Here is a 21,097-nt window from a genome sequence, read left to right on the forward strand (position 1 = left end):
ACATTTTTATATCGAAATTGCACTTGAATATGAAAATATACCAAGAAGAATATTGTCAAGTTAAAATGTGACTTCACAAATCATGACTATGTATGTAAGGATCATATACTAGGCCCTCAAATTTTAAAGAGATCTGAAAACTGAGAGAAGACATTTCTGGACAAGAACATTTACGACTGAAGTATACACATGTACATGTACAGCAGTACAGTGTCGTACATATCCAGCCAATGTCTGACATATATACCAGAACATTTTCTGACTAGTTTGGGAAAGGGCCTTTTTGTCTCATTTTGGGAAGAAACTTGGTGAATTTGGAAAGACTTTTTTCAGGAGTAAACTCTAAATTTTGGGAATTTGGCTTAAATATGAAATTATTTTGATTGGGAATGGGGCCCATTAATGGCCCCAAAAAGCCCTCAGAAAAAGCCCTGCATACTGAGGTATCCTTCCTACAGTCAATCACATCTGAAATGTTACTTCGGGCCAATAAGGCATGGTTATTACTCCTACTTAAAGATTTGTATAAATTTCACACTTTAAGAAATCGGTGACCAATCCATGCATTTTCTTTAATGTACAAGAGTAAATATTTACCATTAAACATTCACCACATGTTTCATGTTCAGGAAAAGGTGTTGGTGTTTATCATCCACTGATGTATAATGCTATATCTTTGAAATCTTGACATAAAAACGGCAATTTAAAGGATTCAGAAAGTTGTACGCTTCATATGTAAACATGATCCTTCAAGACATCAGATCTAGATTCACTGGAAACTTTCATGACTACAGTATATAAAGATTTGAACCACAAAAAAATATATAAATAAATAAAATAAAAATAGGTGTATTGTATTATCTATGTTTTCCTCACAACTTACACTGGTAACAGGAACCACAGACCGACCCTTGTGTTAGGTAGGACTATGTGATCCATTCATCGGTGTATTACGTAAAATGTATTCTACTGAGTGTATGTATGATGAAGGAGTAGTGTTGTGATTGGTAAAGTATAATGATCCCATAGCTGTGATATTTCACTGGGATAGCACTTTAAATTGGCATAAGAATGCTGTAATCTGATTGGCAAAGTGCAAATCATTATCTATAGTGGGGAATGTATGCAATATATACACACGTCTTTGTACTTTTTCATAATATTTCCAGAGGTGTCTGCATCTTATAGATTATATCATGTCTACAGATTGGCTATTGTATTAAATGTAATGATGTGCAACTTGTAATGTGCAGTAATAATTGGCCTTACACACAATAAAATATATTGAACTAAAGAATTTGCATTAATATGTTTCAATCTTTCCATGCTGGACAATAAAATTTTTACCCGACAAATCAGCAGTTTAATTATTTGTTAACATTACGGTTTGACAACACTTTAACCCAACACAACAGTAGCCTAATTATATGTTGATATTACGGTATGATAACACTTTAACCCAACACAACAGTAGCCTAATTATATGTTGATATTACGGTATGATAACACTTTAACCCAACACATCAGTAGCCTAATTATATGCTGACATTACGGTATTACAACACTTTAACTTGACACATCAGCAGCCTAATTAAATGTTGTCATTACGGTATGACAACACTTAAACCTTAAACTTGACACATCAGTAACCCCCCCCCCCCCCCCCCCTATATGTTAACATCCTCACCAAATGTCTATATAAAGATATACAATCTCCAACTAAGCAAATCAATAAACAAAAAAAAACACAATGCTGTATTTCTTGATTTCTTGATTTCCTTGAAGTCGGGCTATCAAGGAACCGATCAGGTTATCTTGAGACTGTGACTATAACATACTTGTATGGCTGTCTGTGACTAAGTCCCAGGGATATCCAAATGGAGACTTGTAAGCAAGAGTACATGTCCAGCTCTAGGTCTCCACAACATAAGAGGGCGTTCTCATAGGCATTTTGTTTATATATAATTTATGATTCTCCCGACTCCAGATATTCAACTTTTAGCTATAGCCTGTTTTCAAAATGTCTACACAAAAGCAATGTATATATCTCTACCTTGATATTTGTATACATGAACAATGTATATCATTTTAACCATGTCAGCAAGCATCACTTAAATTAATCTACAGCCAAGGCTGGCTTTCATTTTCACATCTTGTTAATGATCGTAGCAAAAATGTTTCAGATGTTTTTACCCAAAGGAGATTGTTTATATAAGGGTTGAGTTATCAATCATACAACGCTGTCAAACTGTAGATAGCAAAGCTCTTTTTTTTATAATTAGATCAAAATTCTTTACCTGGAGATCATGACAATTTTCAACCTGGAGTATATCACAGCCAGGTGGTTAATCACCCTGTACTGTCTGGCACCCCAAAACCACAGTTTGTACCAGGAAGGCCGAGCTTCCTCCGAGAAGTACACTACCTGGAGCAGACCCCAACTAGTCTATAATTACTGTATCGCCCTGGAAATAGGTGTTAAAACATCAGAGTACATACCCTCCCCTACACAGATACCAACCTTATTAAAATTTCCGTACAGGAAAATTAGGTAGCATAATTAATGTTCAAATTTTAAGTTTAAGAAGATTACAATTTATAGAGCACATTTTGACATATAATTTTTCAAACCAACTCATCCGGACATATTTGAATTTTGAAAACTATGAATGACAACTTAACTAAATTAATGACTGAAATATGATTTATTGAAAGAAGCTAGGAGTTAGGGGGGGAGGGGGGGGGCAGGGCTTCGTCTCAGGTGACCTAATAAAATCTTACAAATTTTCAGCAAAACTTCTTACTTTTATATCACATTTTTATTTCTTTTGAAAGTTAACTTTGTATTTCAAAAATAATTCAGATCCTTCATGTGGAAAAGAATTGGTAACAAATTCCTTTCCAATGAAACCCTGAAAAATGTTTTAATAATGTAAGTTACAGGTGGTTCAGACAACCCTTGCTAAGTATACATTTGTCCATATACATTTATAAATAGCCACTTCTAATCTATAGCTAAACTGTGTTGATTAATTTTATTGGAATCCCTAAAAAGGAAAACTTAATTAATAATATAACATTATATAAAAATTTTGATATTTCTACAAAATTGAGCGTTTGATATTTAATCAAAATCAAAAACAAGCCCATGCCACCATTGAATGATCTTTATAGGTTCCATGTCAGATTGATCTTTTCTTTACGTTTCCCTTCCTCTAAGTCTTACTAATCTGTGTAAATTCAGAAACATCCCTCTAGTACTTTTCAAACAAAGGGAACCTATATAACAAATTTAAGATTTAGCGATAATGGCTGTCTGCTGGCCATGTTGTTTTCAGATTGGTCCAAAAATGCAATACCATGCAGGGACCAAGGGAAACCTACATATGAAATTTGAGAAAGATCCTTTCATCAATTTCTGAGAAATAGCGATAACAAACTTCAATTGCCTGTCGGCCATGTTGTTTTCTGATCGGTCCCAAAATGCAATATCCTTATAAGAAACCATGAGGAACCTACAAATGAAATCTGAGAAAGATCCCTTCAATTGTCAAATCCAAGATGGCTGCCTGTCGGCCATGTTGTTTTCCTTTTGGTCCCAAAATGCAATATGCATAACTAGGCACCAAGGGGAACCTACAAAAAAAATTGAGAAAGATTCCTTCAGTACTTTCTGAGGAATCACGATAACAATCTTCAATTGTCAAAATCCAAGATGGCTGCCTGTCGGCCATGCTGTTTTCTGATTGGTCTCAACATGCAATATGCATAACTAGGCACCAAGGGGAACCTACATATGAAATTTGAGAAAGATCCCTTCAGCACTTTCTGAGAAATAGCGATAACAAACTTCAATTGTCAAAATCCAAGATGGCTGCCTGTCAGCCATGTTGTTATCTGATTGGTCTCAAAATGCAATATGCATAACTAGGCACCAAGAGGAACCAACATGTGAAATTTGAGAAAAATCCCTTCAGTGCTTTCTGAGAAAAAGCGATAACAAACTTCACTTGTCAAAATCAAAGATGGCTGCCTGTCGGCCATGTTGTTTTCCGATCGGTCTCAAAATGCAATATGCATAACTAGGAACCAAGGGGAACCTATATATGAAACTTGAGAAAGATCCCTTCAGCACTTTCTGAGAAATAGCGATAACAAGAATTGTTTACGGACGGAGAGACGGCCGGACGGAGGGACCGACGGACCATGGACCACGGACGCAGGGCGATTTGAATAGCCCACCATCTGATGATGGTGGGCTAAAAAACTGGAAAATGCATCAAGATATATCTACTGTGATGAAATTGGCTTCTGTGTGTAGGCTGCGAAAAAAAACCCAGACCAAGCATCATTTTAAGTTGTTGATGTTTATGCCAGAGACCATGTGTGTACAACATGTAACAATACACACACGTCATAACACTCAATTAGGCTAATGACAAGGAACAACAGGAAGCGGCCTGGTTACGTGGGTAGATGTTGGGTCATCACCAGTTGGGGTAATGTTTCCAACAATATTAACTATCAATCTTGATCAATCTCATATCAGGCTATCAGTGGCGATTGGGTAATGTTTCCAACAATATTAACGATCAATCTCGATCAATCTCGTATCAGGCTATCAGTGGGGATTGCAATTGTCCAATATGTTCTCCAACATTCTCACCACTCAAAGTTCACCCCTTTTTTATTTGAAATTGTATTTCTGATTAAATTCCAAATACTGTACACACTTGTGCTTAAAATTAATTGAATGTAAACTTATTTGTACCCTGAGGAAACCCATGTGGTTGGGTCAGGTGACCCTATATACCTGGATCTTCATGTCCAATCAGGGAATCAAACCCGAGTCATCTTGATGAAAGGCAATTGTCAGTTTATGTGCATGATAAACCTCTGGATGACCAAATCACCCAGAAATTTTGATTAAGAGATTTCACAGTATTATTAAGCTAAACACTTTTTTTTTTTAACATATCTTGATGGTAAATCAAGCTATTGATTTTTATTACTGATTTAATTATTCACAATCAAATCAATTCATTATTATGTTGCATTTCTTTTTAACTTTACATAGGCGGTCAGTGTGATTACACCTGTCACTGAACTGTCATTTTGATAGATTTAAACCTGGCTTTACTGGTAACAATGTCAAAGCTATAAATAGCACATCAGACCATGCCAGAAATGTAATATTGGATCAAGAACTAAATCATCAATGAATCCTTCAAGAAATATAGAAAATAAATGAATAATCGCCATTAACATATGAAGCATTTTTTAAGGAAGTCACGATCACCTAAATGTTTGCATCAAAAGGAACGCTCAAGCTTAATCCTGACACATCTAGAGTTTCATACTGAATCGATCTCAATGGAAGAACAGGAAAAAAAGATTTTAAAAAATCATGAAAGTTGTTAAATTACGGTTTAAAAACTCAATGAGCATGTAAAGTCAAGGTCGTTAGCTAGTTGCATATTATACAGTCATTGAAGACAGTTATAAATCAAAGTTTGTAAAAATCATCAAGGGACTCTAAACAAGTCAGATAAGACAGGAAGTCGCTGGATACAGTGTGCTGCTATAGAGCAGGTTTGTCTGTATCTTTTAAAGTCTTTGTAAAGATTTTTAACAAGTTTGGACTGCTTCCCTGTAAAACAGACGAGTTAGCAACAATAGGAAAGTTACAGTCACCTGATCAAGATGGTCAATTCTTGTAACATGGGATCATTCTTAATTATTTAAAGTATGTGACACCTTCAAATGATATGCCACACATATTCTAACACTAACAGAACAACTCATGCCAGGTGTGTTGAAAATCATTCCTGTTCTTTCCCATTGCATCTTACTTCTATTACAAGTTACGTAAAATAGAAAATTACGTTAAGTTGCAGCGTTAACCAGCAGGACAAACCTGATGACTGGTAGACACCCATTAAAGTTGTGATGTTTACATCAGTGCTATTTGATCTATACAGAATCAATAGTGTACATAAACTGTATCAATATCAAATTAATTTGTTGATCTTGATAAATAGGCAATTAGGTTAAGATTCTATTTAGAACTATAATCAGTTTAGAGATTTTTCCCAAATGTTTAGGCCACATTTCACACGTGGCTATTTTTTACACAACAGACCACTCAATGTCTCGCTCGTGTCGTAATTCCTATGCTCGTTTTTTTCCTTCAATTTGTAATGTATGTACCTGTCAGCTTGACATGTGCTCTGCCATACCAAGACGTATCTGTCTGTTTTTACATTGATTTTGTTTGACGTCTCCAAACATTTGCTTAGTTGTGACTGAGACAACAAAGTGGAGATGAACAGTTTAATCCACAGCATTCAGTAGAAAACACTGGATCCAAATTAAAACAGGTTTTCGATTAGAATTATTAAGGTCTGAGCTAACAGCTTCAAGATTCTATCAACCCCTTTAAATACACACAACCCCTGTTGTTTTTTAATTTGAATGAAATTAACCAATATATATAGACAATTACCTCATGCGGGACCGATGAGAATTCTGTCAAATTCATGTATTAGCTAGATTTACTGATGTACTAGAGAGATTTACTGATGTACTAGGGAGATTTACTGATGTACTACAGAGATTTACTGATGTACTTCAGAGATGTATCAATGTACTAGAGAGATGTACCGATGTACTAGAGAGATGTACCGATGTACTAGAGAGATTTACTGATGTACTAGAGAGATTTACTGATGTACTAGGGAGATTTACTGATGTACTAGAGAGATGTACCGATGTACTAGAGAGATGTACTGATGTACTAGAGAGATTTACTGATGTACTAGAGAGATTTACTGATGTACTAGAGAGATTTACTGATGTACTAGAGAGATGTACTGATGTACTAGAGAGATTTACTGATGTACTAGAGAGATTTACTGATGTACTAGAGAGATGTACTGATGTACTAGAGAGATGTACTGATGTACTAGGGAGATGTACTGATGTACTAAGAGAAATTTACTGATGTACAAGGAAGATGTTGGAGGGTAGAGCCAATGCCATGGTATATTAGACAAAAGGACAACATGCATGAAGCAATGAATTAATCCAAGCATTTTCTCTGGTGTCCTCAGTGCTTGGATACCAAAGATTATGCAGTGTAATTCATGAATCATAAAGATTTAATGATAATGGATGACAATCTCACTATTTTCTCCTGATCATTCCTCTTGAATCATTATCATTTGTAAATGTGCTGGTTACCAAGATACCATTTTTTGTTCTGTGGCAACTTGAAAAGTTATATATTTGAGAAACATATGTAAACACATACCTCTAACACTGGGCCAGCACCTAGAATAGTCTGCTCAACTCCACTGCCGTGTGCCCCCTTCTGGCTGAGAGCGGTCAAGTGATGCAACAGTAAGTTAGTACTCTCCGTCTTTCCGGATCCTGACTCTCCAGAAATTACGATACACTGATTTTTCTTTGTCCTCAACATGGTGTAGAATGCTGCATCGGCTATTGCAAATATATGTGGTGGTAGTTCACCTAAACGTTTATTCTGATACATTTTCACATATTTCGGATTGTAAATGGGAAAGAATTTGAATGGATTCACCGCAATTAGTATGGATCCAACATAAGTATATATATTGGAATTGTGGTATCTCGACTTAATGTTGTCTAGAAGAGTTCGTTCATTCAGATCAGGTAAGTTACATAGGTCGGGGTATTCCTTGTTGTTTGTGGGTGACTGTAAGAAACTAGTGAGAAAAGTATCAGCAGGGCTTGTTATGTCGTGGTAATCCTGCCACGAGGAAGTTCTAGTGTGATTATCGGGATCCTTTTTCCTCAGGTAGAACCTGTATCCAGTTAATCCAGTACCACGTTCCATTTCTGCGTTTATGATTTTTGGCCACAAGAGTTGAATACGTACGGGATTTTCTGACGGTTCCAGTCTTCTCTCTTTACATAATTGTCCACCAGTTGACAAAACTTCAGCTAATTCATAGTTATCTGAACTGCCAAGACGTAGTTTGTTTACAGCCACCGCAACAATTTCCAGCGCTGATGTTGTTTTCTCCGCTTCTATAGACGTGAACTCGCATTCGTAAGTGAGTGATCCTGGATATATACGTACCATGTAGGTTTCCATGCTCATGCGTCGCACAATGTGCACACGCTTTGACCTTGCCGACAGCAGATCAGCCATGGATGTTGGTTCTAGATGGACCAAACAACCAGTGTTACAAAGACTTCCCTGATAAGATCATACGCCCTACAGAATCTCCATGTCCCTAACACCATGGTGATAAGGCCTGTCCACTCTGTCCATCTTGATTCTCTCTATAAACTTCAGCATCTGAAAACATGATAGAAGAGAGTTATAAATACACAGTATATCTTTATAGAAATTTACTAGCCATACAATCAACATTCATTTCAGCCATCGGGAACTGTAGTCCAATATGACAGCCTAGAGGAATATCACACAGGCTTATTAGCATGTAAGTCCAACCAGAAGGGAAAGTTTAAGCTCACCAGCTCTGAACAAAATCAACAAGGTTTATACAATCTTGTTTTATTTTACATAAAACTGAGGACTGTAATTTTTTTTCAGGAGGAAAAAAAAAAGTATCATCCAGCCTCAACATATCAATCTCTCGGTTAAATCAATTTTTTTATGACTACAGAACACATGTATACATGTAGACTGCAAAACATTGAATATTCAAAAGATCAATACACAGCACCAGAACACAGGTCACCTATATAAAGCTACACATACCATATTACAGTAAAAAGGGAGATAATTATAAATTGTAAGTCAAGTAGGTGCTGGCACGAGATGGGAACCTTCCTTACCTGATCAGCTATACTGTATAGCAGGTTATTTTACCGAATTTGAGCGTCAAAAAGGGCTAAATTTCAGAAAGTGACCTTCCTCAAATTTGCATTTTAACGATTAAACATGAGTATGGTACTTTTTTTTTCGTTAATGAGCAGATCTGCCTTGTGTTCTAAACTTCTGACATAGAGATGTGTACCTAATATAGCTGAATCAAGAACATTATTTGTGTAGGGGTAAATTTTTGTGAATTTATTTTTCACAGTGCTAATATTTAGTTCATATTTTTCATCCATTATAGTACTAGTACAGACAGAGCATCTCAAGTTACTTTAATTACTTTTTTAAACAATTTTCTCTTGGAATCTGAATCTGACAAACTCTGTAACCATGTATTGATATTTTTTCATGAAATTGTGAAGTCTCCGCTACACTTATCCAGGTTGAGTACAGTAGTTATAATGCGTACAGACAATGGCTATGTACCAGACATAATACATCTCGGACTGCTAGATACGTCAATACAGACAATTCTATCTATGTATACACATTGTATACCCGCTTATAATTCGGTTGAATACATATTAATTATTTCTCACCATAATACACTTCCTAGTCGTGGCATTATCTACATAACATAGTTTGTGTATAAATACTTCCCACTGGCGATCTCTATCAAGACTACTGTATACAGAGCTGTACAGTATTCTAAACTGTGAGAATGAGATTAAGGTGCCTAATGAGGTAACACTTCTGGCCTTTCTTGCTAGCAGAACTAGCTGTATACTAAGTATGCCCGAATTCATTTGAAGTTGGATTAGGCGGGGTTAGGACCCTTGTCCAGCTTACAAACAATACATTAAAGCTGCCTCCATTAAACCACTTTCATAATAGTAACAGAAATGTTACTGCATTATAATAAACTATAAATTATGACAGTTATCAAATAAATATAAGTGGGGGGCCTGGGAGGAAGCCCAATGTACCCAGAGAAACATGCATGTAGTCAGATACAACCCCACACTTTTTAACCCACCGCCATCAGATCGTGAACTATCGAAATCACTCTATGTCCAATTTCTGTGATCCAATTTTCCCCTTGGTCGATAGTTATGCCCATTCAATTTCGAGTATAGATCTGATCAAGAAAACAAAATGGTCGACAGGATTTTGACAACTGAAGGTTGCTATCGCTATACTGGAAGAATATTTCTCAAAGCTTCACATATAGGTTCCCCTTATATTAATAATAATTATTATTATTACATTTTTACCAGTGAAATATCAAAAATTATTCATTCTATAAAAGTGATATTTTTCACTAGTGAAGAATATCATATTTTTCACTAGTGAAAAATATCACTTTTGCTGATTTGACCAATCAAATTAAAGATTAGAAAATACCAAAATAATTGACCAATCAGAAAGCCCGACATATATGTCAGCACCTGGACAGGGGAAACTACTGTTTTTGTTTACAAATTATCGCTGTAGTCCTACTTAGCATACGGGGTAGGGTTTTCGTTGATAAAAAATGTAATAAACAGAATATCTAACAGTGTCTTCAGTAATACCAAATATATTTCACTCGTGTGGCTAATATTTTGATATTTTTCACTCGTGCTGCGCACTCGTGAAAAATATCAAAATATTAGCCCCACTCGTGAAATATATTTGGTATTACTGAAGACACTGTTAGATATCCTCTATTTCTCCTAGTTTGGTCCATTCCATTTTAACTCCACCTAGATTTAAACTAAGATAATCATTACCAACAACATAATTGTTTACATAGAAAACCATTTTGAAGGAGAACTGTGGCTGTAGTTATATGGTTTAATATGTTCATGCTGGATGGCATTTACAGGCTGTTAAATCACATATCTTTCTATCAAGTTTCATATCATGGCATAGCCTTGGAAATGTTTATCTAAATGTATGTTAATCAAATAACTTGACAAAAATGATGACTTCTTGATGTAGACTTATTTTTAGTCAACTCCAAGGTCGTTATTAAACCTTAAGTCATACTATCGATTATGACCTTGGCCTACAGCTTACAGAGTCTATATGTCTTTACTCTGGGAAAGTTTCATCTGAAAAGAATTATTGTATAACATTTATTGTCCACTATATCATAAGGGACATAACTCTGTAGGATCACAGGGGGAACCAAACATTTTGATAACCTGTGACACTACCTACTGTTAAACCTAGCGTTTCATCACAATGTACAGTGTGTTGTACCTATGTGTGATGCTCTGACATTCTACAAACTCTCGTGGGGATTCAGTAGCCCTTTTCTGTGATTTGAGATGCCTCACCGATATGTTTACAACAATCTCCACATTCACCGCCCAGTATTTGCTAAATACCAAAACTAATGGCTACAGATTAGGAAATCCCACTACAAAAACAGCCTAGCTCTATCTCCTAATATACTCTCACGGAGATAAACAATAAATATCTATCTTATGGTGGCGATAGAAAATTACATTTTAGGAATATTTCAAGAGCTTTATCAACTGAAAATAAGTGCTATGAAATTGGAACATAAAATTTACTGCAGTATATAATTTTACAATTACGGGTACCGTATGAATTATGTCATCTTATCATAGTTCCTTACAAATACTTTCGTGTCCTTCCTCAAGATATAACCAGGAGATGTATAAAGGCCTCAAAATATTTTCTACCATTTTCTTCTTTACATGAAAGTTATTAAATCCAAATTTCGATTTCCCAAAAGGTGATCAAGGTTAGAGAATGTCAGAGCGTTATGATTTGCCTTAGGTAAAAGAAATGTGAATCGTGAATCAAAAATCATGCTTACCAAACCTCTTTATCTGTAGGAGATGGATTTCACAATAGACATTATATAGACAAAAATCTGCAAAAATACATGTTTGTATTATCTTTTATTTATAATATCAAAACTCCAATAAGCCAACCAGAAAGTTCAACTTAGACTATTTTGTTTCCATGTGTGTTCGGTTATGGAAAGGTCAAATCTACATCTACAGATGAAATTTCGAACTTTCATAACTGTTCAATAATCAAAAAGGATGACCAGCTCAATATACCTTACATATTCTACACAAGTTTCTCTGTTGCAGATCTATGTTGAACGGACAAGATTTAAACAGCAGGTATAATCAAATCTCTATTTAACAAGTAGATTCAACAGAGTCAGCAAAGTCCATCAATAATTGAAGACCAATGCTAATAACTTGCCAATTTTCCTGGTTCTGGGTTTTGTTAATTGTTAAGTCAAATTATAAGCTGGGTCGACATCAAAATGATGAATGGGTCACTGTTGTTTTTCGATTGGACATTATAATAACAAATTACCCAGTAACACAATTAAGCCTCAGTTACATTTGTGTTAGAGATCCTTGGATGTTTTATATCTAGGTAGGAAATAAAAAAAATACTTTTGTCATTCATATACATTGTATATACATAACACGTTCCAGTACCTGGTAAAAAAAAAGAAATATATTGTTATTTTTGGAGGAAGGAAATTCATTACATGACACAACAATCGCCATGACATCATTAAATGTCATCTAGGAATACTTTATTGAACAGTACGTACATATCATGACCATGGTGTTATAAGATTATATTACAGCGTTTCTGATGCTATCTTATACACGACATATAAAATTTTATCATATTGTATTGTATTGGAAGTCAACATAACCTTGATAACTATTATAGTGTTACAAATAGCTTTTTACCTGTAACCATTTCACCTGTATAACAATCCCTATATCCACCCCCAGTCGGCACTCCCACACATACGCGAGTCCAAGGGCTGTGTCACAAATCAAACTAGATCTAGGTCTATACTGACCAAAAATCTGCCCAATCTGATTTTGTCTACATTGTTGATTCCCCAAGTATAATGTTGACAGTATTTGTTCAGTTCACCTACCTCAATCGTTAAATACTTAATCAATGGTACCAGGCCCCATCACGAGATAGTTGTGGTGAGGATCCTGACAGATGGCTAATTAAATACAACCTTGCCTAGTATTGTAGCTAAAGCTGGCATTCACATTTGATATCAGAATATACTGTACTGAAGAAAGGCTAGATATCATATTTGATATTTATAAATGGATAAGGCTGTCCGACTTCTTCTGGAACAAGCATCTGCTAAAGGAGAGTTGTGCAGTTGTTGTAATAATTTGATTTTTATTTACAAATTTTTCTGCACTTGGATATTTATATATAGAGTGTCCCAGAACATAATAGCATGGTGGTTTGCTCTTTTCGTTGACTTCCTCTAGACTTTTCCTAGCTCAATCTGTGGGTATATATGCTATATGCAAACAATATAATAGCTGTGTAACATTAACATTACAGATTTCGTTTCACTGAGCTAGAAGGTCAGGACCATCTTCAGGAATACACCCCCCCCCCCCCCCCCCCCAAATCTAAGTGTAAAAATAACCAATTCACACAAGACTTCAGCATCAGTACCCTTCCAACTAGAGTGATGATAACAAAGTTATCATATCACTGTAAACTATGGATGAGATCTGAATCTAGTGGCCATTTTCATTTACTTTGGAAACTTCTACTTCAGGTGGTCAAGGTTCATTCTGCATTAAACACAGACGATTCAACACATCAACTTTTACTGGAGACATTTGTTAACATTTTCATCGTAATAATCATGGCTGGGCTTAAGCTTGTTACCAGGCAAGGGCTTTTTCTCACTGATTTGGGAAAGGGTCTTTTTGTCTCATTTTGGGAAGAAAATTGGTTGATTGGGAAAGATTTTTTCATGAGTAAACTGAAAATTTGGGAATTTGGCTTAAATATGAAATAATTTCAATTGGGAATGGGGTCCATTAACGGCCCCAAAAAGCCCTCAGAAAAAGCCCTGCAGGCATGGGCTTATTGTCGGACAAATATGATAACCCATGGGCCTTAATGGTCATCCGACTTTAGATAAAGTAGTACTGAGATCAATTGGGAGGGTGCAATAGTGTATATACTTGGCCATCTTGGATTTCTGAGCAACTCAAAAAATAACAACATTGGTCAGAGCCATCTCGGAATCATTCCTGGCAAATTTGAATTGAATCCCACTGTTGGAACTTGAGAAGAAGTGTTAAATAAGGGTTTTGCAGAAAAACAATATTTGTGCAATCATATTACAATATGGCCACTGTAGCTACATGACTGCCAAATTTTTTTGAGGCCGAAAAATAACATTTCCAACTCAGAGACACTAGCTATAGGTAAACTGGAGAAGAAGATCACATTTTTTTTTTTTCAAAATGGTGGCTATGGTGGCCATCTTGGATTTCAGACCAACCCAAAAAATAACAAAACTTGGTCAAGACCATTCCAGAATTATTTCAGGCAAGTTTCAGTTGTTTGAAATGTGAAAAGTTTAGGCATTCTGCATGATGATGGGCAAAGCACTTTATCTCTTACCAAGATGGATGTAACTAATGCTTTGTTACACAAAATCCCTCAATCTCTCCCCATAAATTACACAGATTCCCTCCAATCAATAAATAGACTGAAGCCTTGTACAGGTAACTCCCTCGCGTCACCTGAACACACCTGTACTGGTACAAACCAGGTATTGATGTTACACTGTGAACTCAGGTATTCATCTAATCGACAAACATCATGATCAGTATCAGTCTGACTTGTCAGGTAACTGAGATGTAAGAGAAAATACAATGATTATTTACACCTGTTTTGTACAATGCTACGTGTCCAGTCTGTAACTAAAAATAGCATCATCATCACATTGTTTCTGTTTCCAGTTTACTGGTTCCAACCTTTACTAAGGCTTTGGGTTTCTGTTCCCTGGAAGAGACATACCTGTGAGTCTACTGGGAGAGATGAATGGTTCGCCCATTGTCAGTATAATGTGACCAGCTAAGGACAGGCTATAGGTGTCGTGTTGGATACCTTCAGCTAATATGCTTCAGTGAGGTAGCACTATAAATTCTGCTTCAGATCTGCACTTTCACAATTCAAGGAGTGACAAACATCAGTATATACCACAGCCTCCCAGAACACACACAATCACTTCATGCATGCATCTAGCCCTTAGCTTCAGCAAGTCAGAGTTATGGGCTGGACAAAGTATTTGACCTTTGAACTCAATGCTATTATGACCTTGACCTTGGATATACAAATAACAAATACTGAAATGGTACAATGACACACCTCTTCATCACCCACTTATCATTGAAGTTCTATTTCTCTGCTAGTGCTAGCCATAAGCCATATAGCCAATGGCTAATCTTGAGATGATTTGATAATTGCTATTTTCACTGGAATTTTTAGCCAATATGGTAAGGTACAATAAAACATTTCATGTGTTTTGGCAAAAGTATATTCACAAAAATTAGCCAAATGACTACAAGAATTTGTATCCAATCACTTGCACACTATTTATTGTCCTACTTTCAGAAAGTCAAATTTAATTAAGCCCACCAAGTGGACCCCTTCCCAACCAACAAGCATCTTGAATGGTCATGAAAGACTTTTGACCTCAATGTGACCTTGATCTTTAAGAGTACAAAAGTGGTTTGCAACAATGTCTTGCTATATCCTACATAAACATTTATCCATAAAATACCTTGACCTTTCTTCAGTGAGAAAGATATGGCAGTTCTGCACTAAAATTGTACAAGTATTGTCTAGATTTATTATATGTCAGGATCGACTCTTTAGCCTGTCAATCCTCAAGAATATGGCTTTGTATAGATTCAGAAATTGCCATCATATAAGTACAGACATATATTACTAGTAACAATAGAAATCTGTGGACTGTATAACTTGTGCAGTATAAATAGAAGTAAAGACAGGTGTATCACAATACTTCACTGGTACAAGCTTTAAGTATACCTACTTTTCAGTATAATTTACCCCCACAAAGAGAATCAGAGTATGAAAGCAACACAGCTACATGGTCAATAAACATGGCCTCAGGCATGTAACGCCTCTATCCTTTGTGTACAATGTTTTATACAGAAGTTATTTACAACATATGATAAGCAGCTGTATGCACCTGGATGAATTAAGACTAATATATTTCATAATGAATTAAAAGAGAAGATATTCTTCTTCCTTTCAGGAACAATTTTCAGCATGGAGAACAGCCTATTTTTTACCTTAAAACTGGTTTTGTAATTTACCTTAATAATTTGATTATTTCAATATTTGAAAGATCGAGAGATGCACATGCACATACGTTACAGATTTTAACAATATTTGTGCTACATTGATATTTTCCATAATCAATGAACAAGAGAACATGTTCACAATTACATTATATAAGCTCTGAAAATAAAATTGGAAGTGAACATGCATGTAATACTAAAATATAGATTTTGTATTAAAATATGATCATGCATGCCTGATAGTATTATAAATTTGATATTAAATATGAATATGTAGAGAAGTAGGTCAGCATACAGAGTATGGAGAACATGTTACAGGATCCTATGTGCTGTACTACCAGACCACTATATACAGTTCACCAATCAATACCACACCAACAGTCCTAGACTCCCCAAGCTCAAATGATGCTGGATCTCACCAGCTTTCATCAATTTTACTTTGGCAGTAATTCACACAGACAGGTACATGTTTGTCTTTGTCTCATTACCAGTTTTTATCACCCCCCCCCCCCCCCCCCTCGATCTCTCCCACTCCAGATATTGTATGCTAGGTGATTGAATTGATGGGATCTATCTGTACCTATAAATGGAAGAATAAAAGGAGCAGCATTCAGTATTAAATCAGATTTTACCAGACATTATAATTAATATATATATGAACACATGCTGACAAATCTTGATTGAAAATGTACATGTAGGTACTTTGCACATTTCGAATAAAGAAATAATTATTTAAGAAAAATTATATAATTTTCTCATGTAGAATATGTGTATATATATCTTTTTCAGTCTAAAAATATTTTTTTCATTGTTCTTTATTTGTAGTGAATGTGATAGGTGGACTAGAAAGCTGACAGATAATTACTAGTATAAATGTAACTAGTTTACCATCATACAGTTATATGAAGGTTTCTGTGGACTGTGACTGTGACATTCAAGGTCAGATCATAACAATGGAAGTATCTAGATTTTAATATTTACAGGCTAAGGAAATTAAACACAAAAGATCCTGAGGGAAGGCAAAGTAAATAACTATATCTTTAAAGGGTAGTCAGAAAGTCTCCAGCATTTAAGGTGTATGTCTTGGCCAAATCACAGATACTGGCCCTTATATATCAATATATATTATATATACAAAATGTGTGTATTATGATCCTACAGGTATTATATGGCAATGGGTTATTATTTATGGGAAGTGCTATTACATATAAACTGTTAATTCTTTAATAAGACTAGACATATGGGGATAACTTCAGCACAAACTCTGATTTATAATAACTCTTATGATAATATCAATCACCTCATGACATTAGAGTTTATATTAGTACAAGATATTTTATTTTATATTTTTGTCACACAACCAATGAATATTAATATGTGACATTTCGATGACTATGCAGTATGTACACTGTCACCTCCGTCAGACAAATGACCGGGGCAACGTGTGTACACAAATGTGTAAAACAAGTACGAGTTGTCTTCAAAATTTGAAGATTGATGTCAATTTCAGCTAGCTGTTATGTGACAATACAATGCTGTAGTATTGTAATTGGACCGAAATGACACGATTCTGCTGATATTTGCCTAATACTGTACTAGTCATCAAAAATTCACATATAAACATTGATTGTGTAATGAAAATCCCTACATAATTTGGTTTGTTTTTGATTAACGTCCTATTAACAGCCAGGGTCATTTAAGGACGTGCCAGGTTTTGGAGGTGGAGGAAAGCCGGAGTACCCGGAGAAAAACCACCGCCTACGGTCAGTACCTGGCAACTGCCCCACGTAGGTTTCGAACTCGCAACCCAGAGGTGGAGGGCTAGTGTTAAAGTGTTGGGGGAACCTTAACCACTCGGCCACCGCGGCCCCTCCCTACATAAACCATACTTTCCATTCTTAAGAAAATATTAAGAAATAGTACAAAATGTATATTCATATTTACTGCATGAAACATTTCAAAGTGTTATGATTCCATACATGTGTATTAGGAACAAGTGTTGAGTACAAAACCTTACATAATATTATAAATCATCTGGCATATAATGCACATTACATATACCGGTAATACACATTATCCACACACGTATACGCCAGAAGGGAGTTGACGTGTGTCACTGATGTCCCACCAGTTAGTACAGTATGTGTCAGGGTATATATCATAGTGACAAGATAACAACCAGTCCACTCTGTGACCACCAATGTACCTACAGTATACATATTAATGCTAGTTTATATCTATAAATATCTACTAATACATGTGCAGTAAAAGAAAAATAAGAATTTTACATTTTAAACCACGTCCTGTGAGTAAACGTAACCCGAGATCTACATATAGTATTATGTAGGACACAGACAGCATTGGCAGTGTCTTACACCGACAAATGTCCTCAATCTCAAGAGCATTCAAGTAGCTCCTGTTCTTTATAGTTTGTGTGGGGTGGGTGTGGTTCTTGTCAGGATGGCCTGGACTCTGCCTGTAGTAACCACATAATGATCTCTATTTTTACTCTGCATCAGCCTTTCAATTAATTCCAGTGTATTGAATTAATAAATCTTATAGACTTTTGACTAAAAATACCTCTGCCCCTAATTATATCCATGCTGAATTTTGCATTTTTATTTTATTTCTAACTCATATATAATATCAAAAGAAAACTTATCAAAGAGTTTAATTGAGACCCCCAAAAATATCAGAACAGTATTGGGTATGATAAATACAAGTTTTTCCACAGGCAGTGTCATTGTAGGATTATAAATGAACGGCTCCTATTGTAGCATGACAACACTATACACATTAACATATATTAAACTGCAGTAGCTAGCAGAATGCTTAATTTTCATGGCATATACTGTACATATTAACATGGATACATTTATAGTCCTGTAATCTGTTTCTTTGACTGGGACCCATTGAATTATGTGATAGCATATTAAGAAACTTTGATATTGTTAACTATAATAAGCATCATGATTAAATATTAGCAGATCATTAAGATAGAGTCAGTTGGAACTATATGTTTCAATGTAAATATCCTGCTGACGCATGATTGCATATAAGATCACATCAATCGCCCCACATCAATGTTTATTGATTGTAGAACTTTTTTTGTATAGTGCTTTAAGATGACCTAACATCATATCAGGTAAGAAGTTTTGAAAATCACAAATGGAACTTTCTCTAAAATCTAAGGGATCAAAAACACATGCAATTAAAAATGTCATTTTATTGCAAGATTCACAGCTTAATTTAAGGAGTCATATTATATAACCACATGTTCTGTCATTAAAAAACACATGTTCTGTCATTAAAAAAATGATATGTACTTTAAATTTCAAGTTTCATAGCTTAATGTAAGGGGGTCAAAAAAATCCTCCTGTTGCCAGGGTTTACTGAAAGTCTTGTATTGTAGCGTGTGTATTGTATGGTTTTCCCATTGTAGTATTTTATATTTGTGTACACGTACGTTGTGTATTGTATACAAGTTTGTGTATTCTACAATACACACAAACACTGTCAGCTGCTACAACAATGAAACTAAATTAAATCGCTGCTAATCATGATTCAATGACAGTTCCTTGATTACCTTCAGAGTATATTGATTAAATTACTGCAATAAAACTTCCTTTGCACTAAACAGTTATAACAAATATATCGCAAAGTAAACACATCCCCACAACCACCCAACCAAAACAATCTCATCATAGACACAGTATATTGCACGGAATAGCTATCAACGGCTACAAGCGACATTTAAAATAAGGTAATTATAATACAATAGAAATATACTTACTTAGATTTATCAATAAATTATCCATATCACGATCACAAACTGTTTATTTATCCTTTGTCACATCCCGACAATTTTCGATCTGCAGGCAGATCGGCAAGTAGGGATTGTCTGGCCTGTATGAAAGCACAGTGGGATTTCAATATTTATGAAAAATGATACATTATAATCACTTTTTCCTTTCACTAAATTGTAGATAATTATCCTTTGATCCACTAAAAGTGTAAATCCCGACTGTCAGTCTGAACTTCCTTCGACCGACATCACATCGCTGTGATCCATGTCTTCCCTTTCAGGATTACTCATCATGCAGTGAACTATTTACTGGCGTGTGATTGGTTAATATTATTTCAACTTCCCATACTTATCACAGTCTGTAAACTGTAAGCCCGGTTTCTGGTCACAATACGGAAATTGCCTTTCCATACTAGTTATTTCTATAATGTGAATATTCTATTTTCATTTTTTTCCGTGTTCCGTAATACACCTGTATATAAGCTTATGTCAACAATCGACTTTCTTGATCTTGCATTTAGTTCCGTGATTTTACTCTCAGGAATAATACGTCTAGATCTACATAATCCTGGACACGTTTACCTAATAGGCCTTATGCAACCTTCCTCAGTCAAAGATTTTCTATAAATATTACCGTATTGTACTAAGTGGCGTTCATTTAGATGATAATAACATGTAGATGTTATTTATTTAGAAGTATTTATTTATTTATTTATTTATTTAGAACTGTTTATTTATTTATTTATTTCCTTGCGTAAATGTACCATAAACGCACAATGTTCTAACTAACCCTTATGTGTTATCTGCCACCAGATTCATTTTTTATCATAAATATCAAATGCAATTGTTAATGAACAACTTTCAGATGATGAATGTTTTAACTAGAAAACAATTGGTTTAATTTTGTTAGAAATAATGAACAGTTGTAATTCGCGGAAATACTGTTCCAAATCATCTATATCTGCAATTTCTCTATAAATTTTGACAAAGTCAACAAATCGTCCTCAAAAGAAATAATTCCAATGTCTATTGTTACCAGTTTTAGTGGTCATGACTATAAATATGTTGGAGAGATACAAATGTTATAGAGCGATGAAACTAACGATGTTTTTTTTTTTTTTTTTTTTTTATGCACGTCACTGATCACATCCTAGATAACGTTCCCTGTGCCGTATAGTAGATAATAAACCATTTCTCCACACACAAAATGTCTCATTAAAGTCCACGGAGTTACAAACTGTGCCTCTTTTTATGGTACATTTTGTTATCTGATATAATCACCTCCTAAAGATTCAC

General features: G+C 35.1%; 1 protein-coding gene across 4 annotated transcripts in view; it reads right to left on the bottom strand.

Annotated features, from left to right (window-relative positions):
- Positions 1-20,100, bottom strand: part of LOC117334624 (unconventional myosin-IXa-like) — a 123,056-nt gene extending 102,956 nt beyond the window's left edge. For all 4 annotated transcript variants that reach the window (XM_033894336.1, XM_033894334.1, XM_033894335.1 and 1 more), the window contains exons 1-2: positions 19,790-20,100; positions 7,313-8,344 (exon numbers count right to left, since the gene is read on the bottom strand). In XM_033894336.1, the coding sequence (XP_033750227.1) occupies positions 7,313-8,194 (882 nt within the window). In that variant the 5' untranslated portion in view covers positions 8,195-8,344; positions 19,790-20,100. The remainder of the gene's footprint in view (positions 1-7,312; positions 8,345-19,789) is intronic.
- Between the last annotated feature and the right edge of the window lie 997 nt (positions 20,101-21,097).

This window comes from Pecten maximus, chromosome 9 (genome assembly GCF_902652985.1).
Source record: "Pecten maximus chromosome 9, xPecMax1.1, whole genome shotgun sequence".
NCBI classification, from domain to species: domain Eukaryota; kingdom Metazoa; phylum Mollusca; class Bivalvia; order Pectinida; family Pectinidae; genus Pecten; species Pecten maximus.